At 38.4% G+C, this 21,932-nt stretch overlaps 2 protein-coding genes across 2 annotated transcripts; both read left to right on the top strand.

The window, feature by feature from the left end:
• Positions 1-430: 430 nt before the first annotated feature.
• On the top strand, positions 431-5,075 carry LOC127796046 (APO protein 3, mitochondrial). Its single transcript, XM_052328092.1, has 3 exons — positions 431-695; positions 848-1,227; positions 3,522-5,075. Exons 1-3 carry the CDS (start codon positions 690-692, stop codon positions 4,414-4,416), a joined length of 1,281 nt encoding a protein of 426 aa, XP_052184052.1. The 5' UTR covers positions 431-689; the 3' UTR covers positions 4,417-5,075.
• Positions 5,076-5,945: 870 nt separating this feature from the next.
• On the top strand, positions 5,946-21,269 carry LOC127796045 (uncharacterized). The gene is made up of 7 exons (XM_052328091.1): positions 5,946-6,352; positions 7,881-8,286; positions 8,462-8,618; positions 16,692-16,736; positions 18,382-18,547; positions 19,816-20,186; positions 20,791-21,269. The coding sequence occupies exons 1-7, from the start codon at positions 6,173-6,175 to the stop codon at positions 21,107-21,109; spliced, it is 1,644 nt and encodes a 547-aa protein (XP_052184051.1). The 5' UTR covers positions 5,946-6,172; the 3' UTR covers positions 21,110-21,269.
• Positions 21,270-21,932: the final 663 nt, after the last annotated feature.

Here is a 21,932-nt window from a genome sequence, read left to right as displayed (position 1 = left end):
CCTAGTTTCTATATCATTTATATACCATTCATTTCGTGAGATCTCTTCTTTAGAAATTCAACTTTCTTGGTTAGGATGTTGAAGAAAATATTTCCTACAATAACTTGCATTATTAAATCATTTGTTTAGTGAGGGTAGTAGAACAGGGTGATTGAGGGTGAAATTATAATTTCACTACCCCTATTTGCTTTTGATAATTCCTTGTTTGCTTTTGATCATTTAAGATTAGTAGAGGTGAAACTAAAATTTCACTACTCCCAACAAATTTTCGTTATCCTTAATGAATTTTTTGGCCAAGGGCCCTGCCCTGGTCAAGAAGCATACATTCGGCAAAGGGTATAAAGTATTGATTCTTGAATAAATGGACCACGTGGCCCATAAAGGGCTGGGCTATGGCCCATTTGTTTCTTCATATGCTAGTGAAATTCGGAAAGGGAACAAGGACGCGTCCAGAATAGAAAGCTTCAATGGAAGAGAGAGAGAGAGAGAGATGGGCCGCGCGACGGCAGAGAGAAGATTAACGCCGGCGAGGACCGTAGCTGAAAGCTTCGTCCTGCGGCCGACGTCCTTCGCAGAAGCAGAAGCAGAGGCTGACGACGCTTCGCTTTCTACTGGCAAGGAGTAAATCCGGTTAAGGGCTTTTCTTTTCCTTCCGTTTCACTTCTCCGGCGACCATTTTCAATCTTCAAATGGCGGTGGGAACGCTATTCTGGTTCCTCTTTTTATTCCTTGAGTTTTCCTTTACTCCGATTTTGGTTGTTTCCAACAGCATTCCGTATCCGTTTTCAAAATAAAATTTCAATCTCCGGAAAATCTGATTCCAGTCTAGCACCAAAATTTTATGCAGTGCCGAAGCATACTATCAGGATTCCTTCGTTTCAATTCCCTGAATGGCAGAATAATCGATTCGGTGAGACTTGATTTCAGAACCCTAACTATTGGAACAGGAGAAGGCGAGGATGCTTTGTACGCGGACGTACCTAAGCCGCGTAGGAGCAAGTCGGAGAGGAAACCCTACCCGACGCCGATGAAGGTTCTGATTCGGAAGGCAAAAGAGGAGAGAGCCACTCGAAAGGCTCAGCCTTGTCGAATGCTGGAAGAGCCTCCCGACAATGGTCTACTCGTTCCCGAACTCGTCGGGGTAGCTCACCGAGTCTACCAGGCTTGGGAAACGGTTCGGTTTGGGATTTCGAAGCTCGTCAATGTGATTCCTGTCCAACGATGCAGGTAGTTTTTAGACTAGTTCCTTTCTTTTATGAATTCGATGCTTCTCAGTTCATTTGAATTTCCACTAGGTACTTTGTTGTTGAGCATTGTCTATGAGACTATATCTTCTGTCAGGACCTACCACTCTTAGCTAGTTATTTGATCCTTTAAAAGAAAACTAAGACCCCGTTTGGGTGGACAGAATGGTGGCCAATGGGTTGAGAATCTGGTTACAAACTATAGAATGGAATTCCCATTCCCCAGGGAATACGAATACCCATTGAAAAATTCTATATGCAACCAACCTTTTTGCTATCTGCATCCACATTTTAAAAAAGTGTCATTTTTACCCTTGTTTGCAGCCACCCATCATTGTCGGTGGCCCAAGCTCCCACCGGCGCCACAAAGAATACGACCGCCATCAGCTTCCACCTCTCACCCATCATTGCACTCTCTCTCTCTCCTGTTGACGTCGCTTCCAGGGTGGGTTCGGGTGCGATGATGGCAGCCTCGAGGAATACCAACGAGAGAGAGCGAGGAGGGAAGTGGGTTCGGTGGGAGCGACGCCAAAGAGAGAGGAAAGTGGGTTTGGTGGGAGCGACGTCGGTGAGGGAGAGAGAGTGGGTGCGATGTTGGGTGGGAGGTGGGAGATGATGGCGGTCGCCGGTGGGAACTTGGGCCGCCGGCGATGATGGCTGGTGATGAACGATGCAAGTGGATGACTGTGTACAAGGGTATTTTTGGAAAATAATTGTGAAATTGTAGAAGTTGGCTGTGAAGAGCAAAACAGTTGGTTGCAAATAGAATTTCCCATACCCATTCCCTAGTATCCACACCACAATTACTAATTTACCCTCAATAATTTTAAGAAATTACCTACCTAAGGAAAAACCTCTAGCCATCCCTCCTTCGTTTTTGCCACTGCCGACCTCCTCTTCCTACGCCATCGCCACCGTCTTCTTCGTCTTTGCTTTTCCTCAATCTAGCGAGGCCACCGCAAACAGAGCCTTCGATCGCCACCGTCCTTACCGCAACCTCCATCGTCGTCCTTGTCTTCTCTGATCTCGCCATCTGCTTCACTACCTCAAGGCGCCAGCCACCGCCTCCATTGCCTCTCTCAATCTCTCTCTGTCCTTCCCGTTCTCTGTGTTTGTGGCTGCGGAACTGCCACCATCACCACCTCTATATTCTGGTGAGCATCACATCACATCACACCACTGTGACCACCACCGTCGCTTCTGTTCCACCAATGGCCACCAGTCTCCACTGCCGGTCCTCATCGTTTCCTTGTTACATTTGGATCCCCAAACCCTAGTCTTCAAAATAGTTTTGCTTTTATTTTATTTATTTCATTTTAAGTATATTTCATTTATTTATTAAGTGTAAGTTATATTCAATTAAATCCTAGTTTTGGAATTTAATTTAGAATATAAATATAAATAAATGTATGTATATATAGGCGCGCGCGCACACACATATTTATGGGGGCATGTTTGTCATCTGGTTATTTTTTCCATTCTATTCCTTTAAAATTCTTGTGTACCAAACATAATAAAGGAATGGAATGGTCTTGCCATTGTTGACTGTACCAAACATACAAATGGAACCAAAACCCTTCTATCCAACCAAACGGGCCCCGAGGAATATTGATCTTTGGTTATATATGGAATTTTATTTTCTGCCTTCCTCTTCCTCCAAACTAGAGGTATGAGAGACAATTGCTTGAAAATGGGAACCACGTTGCTTTTAGAAACTATTCTCAAAGCATTTGTCGCAAAACATTCTCATTTAGAAAACTAACAAAAACACAGTCTTCACTCACATTAGAATTAGAGCTAACATGTAAATGAAATTTCAAAACAAATGCACTCAAAATTTAGTGTGTCACAACTATCCACCTTGCTTATCAATGTTGAGGCTCTTTTTTCCCTGTTTTTTCAAGAAACTTTTGAGAAATCGGCTCCTTGCATTTATTTAGGAATTCGGCCCTCATTGAGTTGACAAATGCTTTTTGAAAGTTCTGTTTAAAAGAAGAAAATGGTTAGTGCAACAGCCAAAAGATATGCATTTGTGAGAAAATTGTGGAAATTTCTTGCTGGAACTAATTCATATTGGAATGACAAATATTTGTTATTCAATACGTCTCAATAGGTGTGTGGCAGGGTATGTTTGCAGATTCAGTAAAAAGATAGTGCTTCCTAGCAAGCATAAATTGCCATATTTTCCTGACTACCATGTGTGAAGTAGTAGGGGAACTTTGTAAGTCAGACCTTAGATATGCTAAATTCTTGCAACATTCTTTCTCTTTTGGTCAGGTATTGTTTTGAGATTCATGTTGGTCATGTGGGCCATGAAATCAGGACATGCACTGGCCCAAAAAGTGGTGTCCGAAGTGCTACTCATGAGTGGAGAAGGGGAGGGGGCAAAGATGTTATTTACGTCCCTCATTGCTTCCATCTTTATGACCGTGTTGGAAAGCCAAGGGTTGGGCATGATGAAAGGCAATCTGTGCCCCAGCTCCCTGCTCTTGTGGAGTTGTGCATACAAGCTGGTCTGGACCTTAAAAAGTACCCTACAAAGAGAAGAGTAAAACCTGTTTACTGTATTGAAGGTAGAATTGTAGATTTTGAGTTGGGAGCAGAAAAAGAGGAAATAGATAGAAATTTATATTCAGAGGAGGGCAAATCTCTGCCAGAAATTAGTTATTGGGGAAAGAATGAACGAACTACAAGCAATGCGAACACGGATGGTTTTGTCATTTCCAATGATCATTCTGTCTGCGAGGAAGGGAAAAGCTTGAGGGACTTAAGTATTATGACATTATACTCATGGTTTGAGATGATCTCTGGAGCAATGAAGATCATGGAGAAGTACAGTGTTCAGACTTGTGGATATTGTCCCGAGGTTCAGGTGGGTCCCAAGGGACACAAGGTGCGAATGTGTAAGGCATCGAAGCATCAGTCTCGCAATGGTTTGCATGCATGGCAAGAAGCAACTATCCATGATCTTGTGGGTCCCAACTATGTATGGCATGTCCGTGATCCAGATGCTCCTGTGTTGGATAACGGCCTGAAAAGGTATTATGGCAAGGCTCCTGCTGTGGTTGAGCTGTGTGTGCAAGCAGGGGCACCCATTCCAAATGAGTATCGGAGTATGATGAGGTTAGATGTGGTACCTCCTGGTCGTGACGAAGTTGATCTTGTTGCTTGATTTCTCATAGTGTCTGCAGATGCATTAGTAGGCTAAGCCAAGTTATCACCATACTTGTAGACAAACATAATTGGATTTACTGCCAAGCTCACTGATCCTCGCTGTAGTCTACTCCACAACGAGGTCCGACACCGCATAATTTGGTCTATAGCACAATTGACCTTCTCAGCTATTGTCACGGATCAGTAAGTCCCATTTAGAGTCTACATTGATTGTGTGGTTCCTTGTATTTGAGATGTTGATTAAACTGCAGGCATTATAATTGTGCTAGACCAATTGATGCGATGTAAAGACTTCATTGTTGGGTAGAACGCGTTGCGTTGAGAAATCAGTGAGCTTGGCAGTGAATCAAATTATCGGAGTATATTCCAGGTTCTGCCCCTGGATGATCTATTTGAGTGTCCAATGCAGGACTTGTATAACTTGGCAGGATAATGGAATTTTGCATGTATTCATAAGGTGGGGTGAAATGTGAGTTTTACCCTTAATATTTGTTTTCCTGAAGCTTTGCATTCATGCGATTTAATCTTTGTTTCCAGGTTTCCTGGCAAGAACTGATGGACCCTAAGTTAAAAGTTCGGTTTTATTTTCTTGGGCAAGAAATTGTCCTTGTAGGGGACTGTGTTGGAAAGAAACTTATAAATGGTAGCATTTTTGCAGCCTTCAATTTGTTTGGCATGGAGGATGTGCAGAATCAACTTAGGTTTGGGATTTATATAGGACCTGGTCTGTGCTTTTGAATGGCCAAGGTATCTTGAATTTGCTATGAATCATCATGATAAGTCCCGAAAGTTTCGGCCAAAATGGTAGGCTGAACGTTCCTTTTATCCTAACATTAAGACACATTGTCCATGAATTTTTTAAAGATTTTTTGTTTAATTTATTTAATTGGTATTTATTATATTTTGATAATTTGTACTAATAGAAAAAAAAAAGGGAAACTTTTCAATTAGAATAGGGACAATGGTTGTTTAAGAGTGTCTGCTTGCATGTTTACTCACATAGGAATTCAATTTAAGTACTTGATCTTTATTATAAGTTCTCATTTCTTTAAACTTGAGGTATGTCACATTTTATACTTTCGATTTGGATTTTAGTTTTTTTAAACTGCCCCCCCCCCACCAAAAAAAAATAAAAAAAATTGCTTCAATTAAAAAAATAAAATTATATGTAGGAAAAAGAATGAAATATTGAATTATTATTAAGAAATAATATTTTAAAATATTAAAGAGACTAAGAAGAAAGTGGGTATATCTTGAATTTCTATAAATAAAAATGTTAATGGTTGTTTTTGTAATATGCTTTTAAAATACAAATTTTAATTGTAGATAATTGTGAGATATATCTATTTAGCATGCTTTCAATTTTTCATTCTAATTAAAAGATTTGCCCGTACTGAAGTCCAGTATTAAGATATTGAATTATCACGTGGTAGAATTAATTTTTTTAACAGGCTGTCATTGATTTGATCAAAAATTGCGAATAAAAGTAAAAATATATTAGGAAAAAAAAAATAAAAGAAGAGTGAGGAAATGAAATGACGAAAATAAGGGCAATCAAAGGTATTGTTGGTGGGAGGATGCCAAATGCCAATTGCTAAGCGAAGAGCTCCCATAATTACCCCCTCAACCAAGAGAACCGCCTTGTTGGCTTCTTCGCATATATATACGATTACAATTTCATACACGAACGAACACGATGATGTTGCCAAAGAGCAGCCAATAGATCAAAGAAAGACAGAGAAACGTGAAGAAAAATGAGCGCGCTCAAGAAGCCCAAGCTAGAGGAAGGAGAAGAACAAGGCGGCGACGAGAACGGCAAAGCAGACGACACCACCAGCTTCACCGAGCAAGAAGAAGCTCTGGTGGCTCTGATCGAACATCGCACCAAGGAAGTCGAGCATCTCCGCCAACGCATCTCCTATTACCAATCCCAGGTTGTTCCATTTTTAAGAAACATCAAAACCCGCCTCCCCAAATAGGTCTTTCCGTAAAACTGTCGGTATTCATCGGATTGGACTCTGTATTCATGAAATCATGTCTCTTCGTGTACCTTATACGGGCTCGTGAACTTTTATGCGAGTTCGGTTTCTTGTTGCGTTCAACTGTGTTGTTTGGTAGTGTTAAAAAGTGGATGAATACTGAGGCGATTGTTTATGGGTTTAATCATTCACAGTATATTGTTGTTTGATTTGAACTGTGGTAGTGACCCCAGTTTGGTGCATTCTTGCTTCATTCGAACTGTGGCAGGGACCCCAGTTTGGTACATTCTTCAACTTAAAAAACCCTTTGTGTGCACCAAAATTTAGGTATTTAAACTCCGCTTAACTTGGAAGGTGAACGTGTGGATATGTTTGTTTAAACTGGAATTCTGTGTGACAGGATCTTCGAGTTTAAACAAACATGTCTAAACATTATGTTCCAATTTCACAATGGTATGATGCTTGAAAACATTAGTTATGAAGTTTGCTGGAATGATATATTTGTGACTCTGTGTTGTATATACATCCCAAAATCTTCTGTCTAAAGTGTATATGCCAATCTTACTTCAAGTTATAGTGTTTGTGGGGCCATGTTCACTCTTTCTAGTATTAACACACGGATATACTAAGACTCAGAACAGGTTTCTGTCGGCTTGGAGTAGCTCACGCTGAATGAAATAAATATTTTCTCTAAGAGGATGTGAATAATGGGAACATGACACCATATACAAGACAGCTTTAGACAAAAGGCAATAGTGAATTTGCACATAGAACGTCTGTTTGACCTACTGTAAAGGATATTGTAAACGTGAGCCAGTTGACTGAAAATACCTGGGTTTTCATGGAGTTGATTTGTTTCCTTTACTGGTTGCAACCTTACAAAATAATATACATAACTAGTCTGTTTTTTGTTTCATGTATGATTCAATTCCAGTTGTTTTGTTTTTCTATAATACTCCAACAGGTATATCTGTTGGATAACTTTTGTGTTTTGTCTACAAAGCATCACATGTTTGTTGTGTTTTGTTTCAAAATTGATTCTATCATTATGCTTGGATGGTATTTGTTCTATGAATTATTCCACTGCATGCAATGAATCTAAAAGAATTATGTGTATTTTACAAGAAAGTACATGGTTACTAATGTTGGATAACTTTTGCTTTTTGTCTACAAAACTTCACATATTTGATTGTTTTGTTGTGTTTCTAACATGATCTTTCATCATTATGCTTTGATGATATTTGTTATATGATTTATTTCACTGGATGTAATGAATCTAAGAACATTATGAGAAAGCATATGGTTACTAATGCTGGGCATTGTTATTTGTGTTATTTCCTGTACACTTATTTCCATCACTGGTGCTAGTTTAGATGGATGCCTTATGTTACAAAATTGGATTAACAAATGGTATTGAATAAATATCAATAATGGTGATATTTATCTTGGAATATAGCTGACCATCTTTCAAAAACATCTGCAGCTTGATCAAGCAGAGAGAAGATTGGAGGATTCAGAGTCTAAATTAGCTCGCCTGAGAGGCCGCAGCACCATCACATCCTTCAATAACTCTAAAGGAGATGTTAGTAAAAATGTTAAAGTTGAGTGCAGGTCAACTAGTCCCATTCAGATCACTGAAACTTCTTCTCAAAGCCAATCTCTATCTAGACCACAGCTGTTAATTCCTGCTGCAAACCCCAAAATTTCCCAGCCTATGAGAATGGTGGGATCCGGTACCAAAGCTTCAAGTGGTTCTCATGCTGAAGATAGGATATCAGGTCTGAATCACATTGATAGTGTTTCAAAACAGAAGGGGGATAAATCTCATAAAATTTCTTCTGAGCAGGAAGCTAGCGAAATTCAAACCAAAGGGACAAAAAGGAAATTTGGTAATAGTTTCTCCTTTTCCATAGTCTAGTTTATCAGTTTTTCTATGCATGTGTGGTCCTGTAGTATTCAATGTTATTAATTGGCTTTTGCATCACCTCGGTGTTTTTAGTCCTTATTTTTCCAATGATTTTTGCATCTGCTGTTTATCATTCATCCCAAGTTTCTGAACTACAGAGCAGAAGGAACACAAAGAATTGATACCTTTGATTCGTAGCCATTCTTCTCCAAGCTTGATTCGCTGCCAGACGGGTTGTGTTTTCCCCAGTCAACACAAGAGAAAGTTGAGAAGTCTTGTGTTGTGCCCGACAAATGAGCAGCTATTTGTGACCAGGTAGTTTGGCCTTTATGAAATTTTTGAGTTACTGACAAGGCAAAATTTGAGTTCCCTGTGTTCTTTAATTTGCTCATGTAGTTGGGTTGTTTGGTCATAGCATGGCTAAAGGCTTGCATTTAGTAGTTCGAATGTGCTGCTTTTAGGTTATAATCTTGTTCTCTTGTAGAATGATATAGGACAAGCATAGTATTTATAAGTAGGACTAGGGTGGAAATGAGTCGAGTTGAGTTGAGCCAAGATGAACCTTGGTTTGGCTTGGCTCGACTTGATTAAAATTGGTTCAGGTTGAGTTCAATATGAACCAAATTTTTTGGCTCGAGCTCAACTTGATTAGAATTGGTTTGATTTCATTAGCTTGACTCCTTTAACTCAATTGAGTCTACACAAAAAAAAAAAAAAAAACCCAAAGAAGTCTTACTTTAGCATGCCAAAAATTAATTACTTGGGAAAGAAAATACATGTCAAATCTGCAATAATTTTGAATTAATAAATTTACCAGAATCAATTATATTATGTCCAATTAAATTTACTATAGGATATTCATTAGGTAAAAATTAAATTTTTAATCACAAAAAAAAGTATTTTATAATACTTAGAATTTTAAGATTGGAAATTCTTTTTTATGTATTCTACTATTGAGATATATTAGAATGTAATAGTACTATTAATATATATATATATATATGATGTCATATAATATGTATTATATACTATTATATATAATTCAATTGAACTATACTTTTCAGCTTGTGTTCAATTCATTTGGTTCATGAACCTAGCTTTTTGAGTTAATTAATGAGCCAAGTTGCAAACATCTCACAAGCCGGCTCAACACATTTCCAGCCCAATTATTATAAGGATTTTTGTGTTTCATGTAAGCCACAGGCACAAAGTTAAACAAACAGGAAACAGCACAAATGTACTGTGAACTCAAAGGAACCGTGTTTTTAGCTTTGATCTTGCTGTTTTTCCCTGTTCCTTTCTTTTAAGATGGAAGTAATTCACAATCAGATGTCTCATGAATATCAAGCTCCAAATCAAAATGTATTTAACCCTTCCAGGACTCTAGTTGTTCCATAACTCCAAATCAATGGTAACAGGGTGTGTATCAGTTTAGGTTTTTGCAATACTTCAAAACATATATGCTTGAGCATCTTGCAAGTGCAATGATATTTTATAGTATGCATGTAATTATTTCCTGTTATATTTGCTGAAATTGTTGGAATGAAAGACAAAATAGAGCATCATTGGCACCAGAGAAGTATGCACCTTGGAGACTTATGGACATAGGCGGATGCAAGGGTATTAATATTTGAACAGAATGAACACCTAAGCTTAAACACTTAGGTTGAATAGAACTTAGGAAAAAATATTCCTCGTTAGCATGCATTAGACCATAGGCCAATCTCTTATACAGGAGGTATCCTACTTACGTTAGAATTCTACTTAGCTACAACACTGTAAAGATTTTCAAATTCTAAGATATATACACTATTATCTCTATTATTTAGGAACTTATCTTTTATCTCTTATAATTTCTCCAGTTTATCTAGAAACTTTATCCGCATCATCCTGGATTCATCTCTATCTCTAGTTGCACGCCTTGTTGATGTCCTCATCTTCTCACATGGATTCTCAACACCCCCCCCCCCCTCAAGCTAGTGAATAGATATCTTTCATTCCTAGCTTGCTAATCAAAGTTTCAAATCCCGATCTTGACATAGCTTTTTGTAAGAACATTTGCTTCTTGAGTTTCTGTAGGAACACAAGTTAGCTGGATTCCTCCTTCCTCAATTTCGCTTTGTATGAAGTTTCAATCAATCCTCACATGCTTCATCCTATCATGTTGTATAGGATTATTGACAATGCTTATGACTGACTTGCTGTCGCTATATAGCTTTGTTGGCAATGTTAGAGGCATTCTCATATCTTCCATTATTCTTGTCAACTAAATTAATTCACAAATATCTTGAGCTATCGCCTTGAATTTTGCTTCAGCATTGCTTCTTACAACTATGGTTTGTTTCTTACTCTTCCAAGTGACAAGGTTTCCCCATAGTTTAGTGAAGAAACTCGAAGTAGACCTGCTATCAGTAACTAATTCGGCCCAATCAGCGTTAGCAAATCCTTCTGCCCCTCTATTCTCTCCCTTCTTGAATAACAAACCTTTTCCAGGTGTCCCTTTTAAGTACCTCAAAATATGGTGCGCAACATCTAAGTGTTGTTGAGTAGGTGAGTGCATAAATTGGCTCACAATGCTCACTGCATATGCTATGTCTGGACGTGTGAGTGAGAGATTGATCATTATGCCAACAAGTCTTTGATACCTTTCTTTATCAATAGGTGGATCATTATCTTTTAGGAGATATTTCCACTTTCTTTCCAAGGGTGTGTGCCTTGGTTTACATCCTAACATACCTGTATCTTTGAGGAGGTCCAGACTGTATTTTCTTTGAGAGATTAGTATGCTCTACTTGCTTCTTGCCACTTCCATTCCCAAGAAGTATTTCATTTCTCCAAGGTCTTTAACCTCAAATTCTTCTTTCAGTCTCTGTTTCAAAGTGTCAATTTCTGAAGTATCATCACCGGTTATAATTATGTCGTCCACGTATACAATTAGAATGCACATTTTTCCACCTGTTGTACACTTGGTGAAAAGTGTATGATCTGCTTCTCCTTGTGTATAGCCAAATTTAGTGATCGTTGTGCTGAATTTTTTGAACCATGCTTGTGGAGATTGCTTTAGCCCATAGAGTGATCTTTGTAGTTTGCACACTTTGCCAGCTTTCCCTTCTTCTTCAAACCCAGGTGGGATTCTCATGTATACTTCTTCTAATTCCCCATTTAGGAAGGCGTTTTTAATATCTAGCTAAAACAATTTCCAATCCAAATTTACAGCAAGAGATAATAGAACCCGTATGGAATTTAATTTTGCTACAGAAGCAAATGTCTCCTCATAGTCTATTCCATAGGTTTGAGAGTACCCTTGGGCTACTAATCTTGTTTTGTATCTGTTAACACTACCATCAGATCTATACTTAACAGTAAATACCTATTTGCAGCCGATGATCTTTTTGTCTTTGGGAATTTCAACAACATCCCATGTGTGATTACCAATCAGTGCTTTCATTTCCTCCATCACTGCTTCCTTCCACTTATGATTTCTTAGAGCTTTTTGGATATTCTGGAGTACTGTTATTGTATCAATAGTGGTTGTGAAAGCCTGAAATTTTGTAGACAGCTTGGAATATGTTAGATAATTAGAAATAGGATGCTTAACACATGATCTCACCCCCTTTCGGATAGCAATGGGAATGTCCAGATCACTCTCGTGGCTGGCATCATGCTCTTTGGTTGGTTCAGCAATTTCAGCAAGGTCCTCATCTTTTGTTGGACCTTTCCTTGGTTCTAACAATTGGTTGGGATGAGGATCAGGACACTTGGATTGTCTTGAATATACTTTGATAGCCTTCTTTCCCCCTAAATCAGTCATCAATGATTCAATGGGTCAGGTTGTTGGGGAACCAGCAAGTTGGATGAGTCAAGGTTGGCTAATTCCACGAGGATTGGTTGAGAGGGAGTGCTTGTATCCTTGAGAGGTAGATCAGTGTTTTGAAAGGAAGGTGGAAGAGGGAGAGATACCGTAGAATCCCAATGAGTTTCAATCTGCTATAACTTACTGCTGGAGTAATAGTACTCATTTTTCATGTCACATCATAAGAGAGAATTTTTGTGATGATGGACAGTAACATTTATATCCTTTTTGTGTAGGAGAATAGCCAATGAATATGCATTTGAAGGATCTTGGCTCGAGTTTGTGATGGTTAGACCCGGTTTAGTGAACATACACAACACAACCAAAGACTCTAGGAGAAAGTGAGTTAAGGATGCGTGTATAAGGATAATAATGCAAGAGATGTTTCAATGGGATTTGGTAATCTATCACTTTGGATGGCAGCCTATTGATCAAATAAGAGGCTGTTAAAATCGCCTCACCTCAATACCTATGAGGAGTAGAACTAGCAATCATTAGGGATCTAGCCACTTCAAGTAAATGACGGTTTTTTCTCTCCTCTATCCCATTTTGCTGAGGAGTATAGGGGCAGGTGCTTTGATGAAAATGTTGGAATCCAACCGATAGGAAGGATTTCCAATGGATAAACTGAATTGAATTACTCTTCAAAGTTGGAATTACAGAAATTAAAGGCAAATACAGCAGCAACTGGGCATTCGAGAGGCCCAAAACTCTCCTACAATTTCTCCAAATTCTTCACACCCTCTACCACTCTTCCTACCCCTTTTATATGTTGTTATTCTCTTCTCTCTCCTGCATAACCGTATTTGGTTATGCAGGCCAGGCGTGTCTGCTGGTTTGTTACAAAAACCAGCCAATTGTCTATCCTATCCCTTGCGCACATGCTGGCCGAAGCTTCCTCCAGCTGTGCTTCCAACTTCCTTCAGCTGTTTGTGACGCCTAGAGTAAGTATGCAAAACCGGGGGCCTAACAGAAAGATCCCATGATTTGTTAGGTATTGGGTGAGGGATTGAGAGAAGTATTCACAGCCATTGTCAGTCGTAAAGATGCAAATAGAGGACTGAAAAATATTTTGAACCAATTTATGAAAGGCTTAAAAGATAGCATTTACTTCGGATTTGTCTTTCATGAGATATACCCAACATACTCTAGTATGGTCATTGATAAAGGTGACAAATCATCTAGCACTAGTTAAGTTTGGAATTCTTGCTGGGCCCCAAATATTGCTATGAATCAAGTAAAAAGGCTTAGAAGGAGAGTAAGAATGAGACTAATACGTGCTATGTGTTTGTTTTGCAAGAATGCAACTTTCACATTGAAGAACTACTCCCTCTTTATTGAAAAATAAATTTGGATACAAGCATTTCAAGTAAGAAAAACTAGGATGGCCAAGCCTATTGTGCCATAACAAAATATTAGAATTAGAATGAACGGTAAACAAGAGTCTAGGAATGAACTGTTTTGAGGGAGATGGGTTGTCTGATATCCAATAAAGCCCGTTCTTTTTCTCAGCACTGCCAATCATCTTCCCCGAGGTTCGGTCCTGAAAAATACAAAGAGAGGGAAGAAAAGTCATAGTACAATCCATATCCCTTGTTCACTTGCTAATAGATAACAAATTGCATATCAAATTTGGCACATATAGTACTGTTTTAAGTTGCAGTCCAGCCACACATACACTCCCATGCCCCTTAACAATAGACATACTCCTATCTGCCATCAACACTGTTAGCTTCTTATTTTGAGGCTGGAATTTCTCAAAAAACAGGGTTGATCCGGTCATGTGATTAGATGCCCCGGTATCAACAATCCACCCTTTTTCATTCATTCTCCTAATAGTTAGAGAGTACTTTAAGTTACCTCTTTGGGCCAATGATGCAGATGTATTGGCTGCTGGTGTGTCGAGATCCTTTGTCAATTGAGTGTTGTTCAGTAACTTCTGTAAAATCTGCATCTGGTCACTGGTTGGAGTCATACTTACACCTTTCTCGGGTATAGGAGGAGTTGTAACTGAAGTTGTATATGCTCTCTCTTTTTCTCTTCTATTCTTGGGTTTCCAATTAGCTGGCTTTCCATGCAATTTCCAGCAGGTCTCCTTGGTGTGATATGGCTTGTTGCAATATTCACACCATGGTTTATCCCTGGAAATTCCTCCCTCTTGGTTGTGACAAGTGCCGACCCTGCACTTGGATCTCTTGCTGGTAGCATAACTCATTTTCTGCTTTCCTCTCTCCTTACCCTGGCAAATACCTCTCGGAGGGAAGGAAGAGGTTTTGCACCAAGTAGGCGGTCTCTCACTTCATCTAAATCGGAATTAAGGCCCTGGAGGAAGTCAAAAATCCTTTCTTTCTCTAGCATCTTGCCATACTTCATACTGTCAGCTGTGCACTCCCAGCTTGGATCATAAAAGAGATCAATCTCCTACCAAAACTCTAGCAAAGTATTGTAATATTCAGTCACACTCACATTACCTTGCCTAGTGGTTCTAATGGCTGGTCTAATCTCAAAACATTGGGCAGTATTTTCGAGATCAGAATATGTTTCTTGGATTGCATCCCATGCCTCCTTAGCTGTCTTGTAGAAGAGGTATGTGCGACCAATTTTCGGCTCCATTGAGTTGATGAGCCATGCCATTATAATCGAGTTCTCGGTCTCCCATCTTTGATAATCAACATAAGTTTTTGGTGGTGTGACAACCTCCCCAGATAAGTAGCCATACTTGCCTTTTCCTTTGATCACTAATGTGATCGATTGACACCACTCTCGGAAATTCTGGCCATTCAATTGGTGTTGAGTGATCTGCAGGGTTTGGCTTTCGAATGATAGGGGCAGTCCTTGATTCACCATCGGTTGAGGGTTAGGGTCAAGGGATGATTTTGTAGATGCTATAGATGTTGGAGTAGTTATGGCTGTTGCAGGGATACGGTTGAATAACTCAGACTCAGATCAATCGAGCTCTGATACCATGAACAGAATGAACACCTAAGCTTAAACACTTAGGTTGAATAGAACTTAGGAAAAAATATTCCTCGTTTGCATGCATTAGACCATAGGCCAATCTCTTATATAGGAGGTATCCTACTTACGTTAGAATTCTACTTAGCTACAACATTGTAAAGATTTTCAAATTCTAAGATATATATACTATTATCTCTATTATTTAGGAACTTATCTTTTATCTCCTATAATTTCTCTAGTTTAACTAGAAACTTTATCCGCATCATCCTGGCTTCATCTCTATCTCTAGTTGCACGCCTTGTTGATGTCCTCATCTTCTCACACGGATTCTCAACAATATTGATACATAGGAAAGAAAATGAGGATATTGATATTATGAGCATATCACAAAAATTATATTTTTAATAACTACGTCTGAAATAATATCCACAAACAAAAATATCATGTACAAACTGCCAAAAACATGATATTTATTAGAGATGGAATATCTTAAATTTAAATGCCGTTTACCAATCAAAAGCAACACTTTCTTATAAATTATATACCGCTATCTACAAAACAAATAGAAAAGAATATTCAAAATGTTTAGATTTAGTAGTTAATAAAATTATCTATTAAAAAAACATAGCTATTTTTGTCAGATCTGTGTAGGCTCAATTGTGTTATGAATGTTAATGTTTAATAAAAAACTTACTCTGTTGTGTATACCCCGAAAAAAGTTCAAAAGTTCAATTAAAAACCCTGTGCTGTCTCCTTAGTGTGCATCTTGTGTTCAACTCATGGACATTTGTGTCTACCATGTGTTCTTGATGTGCCCAAAAATTAAAATAATAATAAAAAATTAAGGCATGCCATTTGGCATGCCCACATATCCTGGAATGTCGGACAAGTATCCATGTGCAGTACTTGTCAAGCGCAGATAGACGCCCAAAATGATGTGCCTGTGCTTGCTAAATTGGAACTATTAAATTTTGATGAAGGGGTCATGGTTTACCAGAGCCTTATTTTTATCAGATTTGTCTCATGGTTTACAGGACTTGGCGCAAGTTGTAGCAAGACAAATTTGTCTCACTTGTATTTTTGGTTGATGAGCATAATCTCTTTTTCCATTGATACTAATCTGGCCTACAGATGTTCATTATTGCATTACTCCTGCTAATTTTGTTAGTTTGCTTCATAAGGGAAAAAGGTTTATTAACAAGCTGCTACTTGTTCAAGCTTAAATGCTGCTGGTTGATCTGAAGGGAAAATTTTATCAGATTATAGTTCTGATGCTTCTTTTTTTTTCCTTCTTTATTCATTACTTGTGCAGAACCATGGTGAAAATGGGGTTTGGTGGTATATATTTTTCTGTTGCCCTGTTAAGTGGATTTTATTAGTGTCCCCATGGCTCCTTTTAGATTATTTCATCTATGGAAAGGAATTATTTTTTGAATGCATTACTTATAAAAAATAAGGAATGTATTTGCATGCCACTTTTTTGACATATAAAGCAACTGATGCTTAGCATGGACTTCTTTGATTGTTTTATATGACTCCATTTAGATCTAATTTTGGTGTTTTGAAATTGTTTACAGTGCTTTGGATGGAGTTGTCAACTTGTGGCAAGTTCAAGGCAGAGGGTATGCTCCAATTTTTCATCCAATTCTTTCTTCTCATGTTAACTCTCATTTTTTTGAGATTTTCATTTTAAAGTTAACTTTGCTGCACCTAATATGGCTTTAACCCCAGTGATCCTTCACAAATGATCTTTCATAATGGAAGCCAGGGACGCCCTGATGCTTGTACTTTGGGCAAATTAATCACTAAATTATTATTTGAGTTCATTTAATGCTTGTCTGATGCATTGGGAGACATCTTGATGACTTGTCTGCGTATTTGGTGACTTATAGAATGAAATTTGAAAGCCTCTACAAAGTTCCAAGAATTTTGGGCTTTGAAGTTTCGTAAATAGCAGTTACAGCCACTACCAAAAATGGAAATTTTCATTTAGGCCAAGGAAGTTGGACAAACCTCATTTGGGGTTTTAGGACCTGCAAAGGATTTTAGGCTAAGAAAGGACCCAAGTTTGTGGATAAAAAGTTAATGGTTTTACTCCCAAGGGTGCAATAGTCCTTTTGAGCCCCAAAAAAGTTAAAAATTGCACAAACGAAAGGATTATGAAGTGAAACTGGAGGAGGTCTGTGGCCTAAGTTTATAACCTAAGTTTATAACGGGTGCCAAGATTGTTAGGCTTGAATTTGGAATTCATGAGATGCCCAGTGAGCCACTTTGATTTGCATGCCAAGCCTTGTTGAGCATGAAATTTGAGGTGGTGGTAGTGGGCATGATATAATGGGTATTTAGAAGTGAGCAAGGACAATTTTCAATAAGGGAAGACCTCTGAAAATGGAACTTTAGTTTAAGCGTCATGGCAAGGAGACTCACTTTTGGACTGAAAAATACCAATCAAATAATGTTTGAATGCTGCCAAGTTTGACATCTCTTTGTGCAAAAACAAAGCCAGTGGTGCAATCCATTCGAATTTTTGTAACTGTTGGAAAATATGCACCTTGGCACGTACTGAGGAACAATGTCCTATGTAAGGTAGTGAATCAATAACAAAACTGTTGAAAAATACTCATGCATGAGCATACTTCATGCATGCGCAGTTAGTTTGTTGTTTGTGTTCACTTGATGCAGTGTTAACCTGAAGTATGCTCTTGCTTTGTAATGAATGTTGCATGAGAATGAAACCTTGCCCAAGTGTGTGTTCTTGGGGAGTATTCACCATTCGGTTGTGCGGAAAACATGTGAAATGTGAAGGGCTTGTGGGATAGCCTAGAGGGTGCAAAAGGAGAATATGCCCCTCCCTAAGTGTATGATTTTCTTTTTTCCTAGCATCAAAATGTTTTGTTTAATGCTTGAGCATCCAGTTATGTCTTCATAAAAAACCATGAGATGTATGATTTTCATAAAGCCCTTATTGAGTGTCATCACTCAACTTGCTCCTTTCATGTTTTCTAGGTTTGAGACTTCAACTCAAAGGAAAGACTATGGTTGTTGATATGTGATGTTTTTATGTATTTTTGGGACTTTATCAAGGAATGTATATTTTCTGAAGCCTTTAGAGGCTGCCAGTTTTGGGGATATTAATATTTTGTTGGGTCTTAGACTTGGTTATATTGGAAGTGATATCATATCATGTGTTTTCTGGACATATTAGAAATTGTAGTAAGTTTAAAGTTGACAATTTGACCTGTTTTGTTTATTGCATTGAAATTACAGATCAAGTGCCAGTCTATTAAGTAGCACTGACAGTGTATCACCAAAGCAGAGGAGATGGCCAGAAGATATAGCATGGCACCCAGAGGGCAGCAGCCTATTCTGTGTGTACAGTGCTGATGGTGGAGACTCCCAGATATCAGTGCTGAATCTGAATAAAACAAAAGGGGTAGGTGTCACGGTTGAAAACTTAGTCTCATGAAAGTTCATGTGACATGCCATCAGCACATGTATATTCATGTGAGAATGTGCGTGTGAAAGCAATTTGTCTTTTCATTCTGTTGCATTAGTAATTATAACTCAGTTGCATGTTAGGTTCCCTGTTCATCCATGTGTTTGCATGTTAATTTGTGAGAGCAGAGTGTGGTGTGATTTGTTGCCTCTTATCACCACATCAGCTGCCAGTTAGATACTCCCACATTCTTCTTATGTCCCAAGTTGATTGAATTTATTTGCCATCTGATTATGTGCCTCTGTCAACTTAAGGGGATTCAAACAACATTGAACCATAAACCCATTTCTGAAGATAGAAGATTTTTCATTACCCCAAAATAGGAGTATTACATGGATAGGAGACCTTTTCAGTTTTGTGGAAAGTAGTGGATACACTATATACACAATAATAATATGTTCATAGTGCCATTAGAGGTGGTAGGGAAAGAGAGGCATCTACATCTTGGGAGCAACTAAGTGAGATCCAATTCCTTCCACACGAGAACCTTCCCCTTTTTTAAGGGTTGGTTAGTCTTTGACAACGTCATGTGCTTGGACAGCAATGTGGGAAGAAGTGACCAGTGCTCCATGGCTCGAGGGCATTGAGAATTAAGGAGTTGACTTCCTCCTCACAATCATTCAGGCAACAGGCTCTAGGTGTTAAGAGAGAGTTTTGAGCCGCCTGCTTACTTCTGCAAATGAGTAGAGTGCGCTAGTTGCCTTTTAGCATGCCTTCACATGATCTCTCTCCATGCCAGGTCAAGGCATAGGCCCAATGAGGAAGGAGAGAGCACCTTGAAGAACTTTCCACTCTAGACATTAGTCACAGTTCTAAGGAAATGATTTCTAAATACTTGCCCTATTTGTTTGGGAAAAGTGTTGTTTGATGGGGAAGTCCCTGGTTGTGCATGGCTTTTATTGGATGGGGGGATACATCCAACTCCATCTGCCTACACCTTCTCAAATTATAGTCAATATGGCATCTATGGTAGCGTGTCCACATTCTAAAAAAATACTACCCTTGGAATGGCACCCGTTTTCCATGTGGCTATCCAAGGAAATTCTGAAGACCCTTATCACAAACATCACCATAAAGAGAAACAGTTGACATCCCCTTTTGTGATGGACTCCATACCCATCTATTCCTTCAATATATGAACTGTTCCAGCCAAAAAAATAAATAAATATATAAAATAACTCGGACTCTTGGTTGTTCTTTGACAGGGAATGCGTGTATCTTTCTTGGAGGAGAAGCCTCATGTTAAGGGCATTATCAACAACATAGTTTTCATGCCATGGGACAAAGTCTGTTTTGTTACTGGTGGCAGTGATCATGCCGTAATGCTATGGGCAGGTAAAGATGGAGAAAACTCATGGAAGCCAAAAGCATTGCACAGGAGTCTACATTCATCAGCTGTAATGGGAGTTGCTGGTATGCAGCAGAAGCAGATTGTATTGTCTGTAGGTGCAGACAAGAGAATTATTGGGTTTGATTTACTGGCAGGGAGGGCAGACTATAAACATCAAATAGAAAGCAAATGCATGAGTGTTCTACCTAATCCGTGCGACTTCAATCTATTCATGGTGCAGACTGGGTAAGCATAATTGAATATCTGTATCAAAATCTTCTTTTATCCTGTGCTTTCGCATTATCCTTCACTAATTATTAGGTGATTTTAGAACTATTACTTTTTCAATCAATTATGGCTGCCTGTTTTCACTTGTGTGCTGCATTATTTCACTATTTGGGTTCATAAAGATGCACACACATGCGCAGAAGGATACAGTTTAATAAAATTACCAATCTATACATCAGAATTTACAAAAATTAATATCAGGCTGGCAAAGAATAGTTTCATAACTATGATGTGAAAGATTTCTTTGGTTAAGTTCAAGTTTCCCCACTTGCGTAAGTTCAACTATGATGTGAAAGAATAGTTTCAAGTTTAAGTTCATATCACTTGTGTACTGTCTAAAAGTGATATTGTTTCCCCACTGATGGTATGCTAGAGGTCGCAGGTTGAGATGCTAAACCAATTAAATTATAGAAAGCAGTGGCTGGGTGCCCATTTACAATGATAATCTCTCTCCTTGCTCTTTTAAAAAAAAAAAAAAAAATTGGTTCAAGACACATTTCCTTGTACTTCTAATTTTTGGATTGTACCTCTAAGGCTTTAGCATAAAACATCTCTTCTGCAGAACTCCAGGGAGACAGCTGCGCTTGTTTGATATAAGATTGAGGCAGACAGAGATCCATGCTTTTGGTTGGAAGCAAGAAAGTAGCGAATCGCAGTCTGCTCTGATAAATCAGGCATGGTCCCCCGATGGGTTCTATATCACATCTGGTTCAGCTGACCCTGTTGTCCACATCTTCGATATCAGGTATAATGCTCATCAACCTTCCCAGTCAATCAGAGCACATCAAAAACGAGTCTTTAAGGCCGAATGGCATCACTCTCTCCCACTCCTGATCTCCATTTCTTCGGATCTGAACATTGCTTTGCACAAAATTACATGAAAGTTGTTCTGATCTAAGCAGTAGCTCACCTCTTTGCTCATTTTTTGGCCCCATTGCTCCTCATTTTTTGCCGCCATTGTTGTACAAGGGCAGCAGCTGTTGTAGTGTGAAAAGTATTTAACTTATACTCTGAAATCATATAACTCATTTTGAATCTTGAGGATACGGTGCTTTTATATGAGGCTAGCATGCCAATTACAAAATTGTTGGCATGGACATTGTAAGAGTTCAAATGATGGTTCACCTTCCACCTAGCACTTTTGGATAAAGTAGAACTCTCTGCACAAATCGATTACTTTTAAATTTTCGTTTTTTCTGAATTTTTGCATTCAAAATACTTGTTCAATTTTTAAATTTACAGTAGTAGTAGTAGTAGTAGTAGTAGTAAACGTTGTTTGGTTATTTGGTACAGTAGTCTTGTCTTTTGAGCAAATAAAGAATATATTTAATTTCTTTTAAACGCCAACGCAATATTTCAGAGACCTAATTTTCACATGCATTGATGTCTCGAGGTTTGCTCTCTGTCAAGCAACGTCTATCATAACCCATTATATTTAGAAGGGATGGTATTAACTTTTTTGCCAAATTGGATTCTCGTATGCTTGTTTACTCCATCTGGGACAGCTCTTCCCTTCCCTTCGTGGGGCCGCCACCCTGATATTTCTTAATTTTTTTTTATCACCAAATTAAGTGGATATAAACGTATATTAAGGAAGACAATTCTCTTAATACTTTTAATCTTTTATTGTTGAAAATCTTTCCACGAGAGGATTTCTATGTTAGATAGTTAATAAAAAGTGGCATTATAGATATAAAATAAAAA

Source organism: Diospyros lotus, chromosome 2, assembly GCF_014633365.1.
Source record: "Diospyros lotus cultivar Yz01 chromosome 2, ASM1463336v1, whole genome shotgun sequence".
Taxonomy (NCBI): Eukaryota; Viridiplantae; Streptophyta; class Magnoliopsida; order Ericales; family Ebenaceae; genus Diospyros; species Diospyros lotus.
This window is presented reverse-complemented; position numbering and strand designations above follow the sequence as displayed.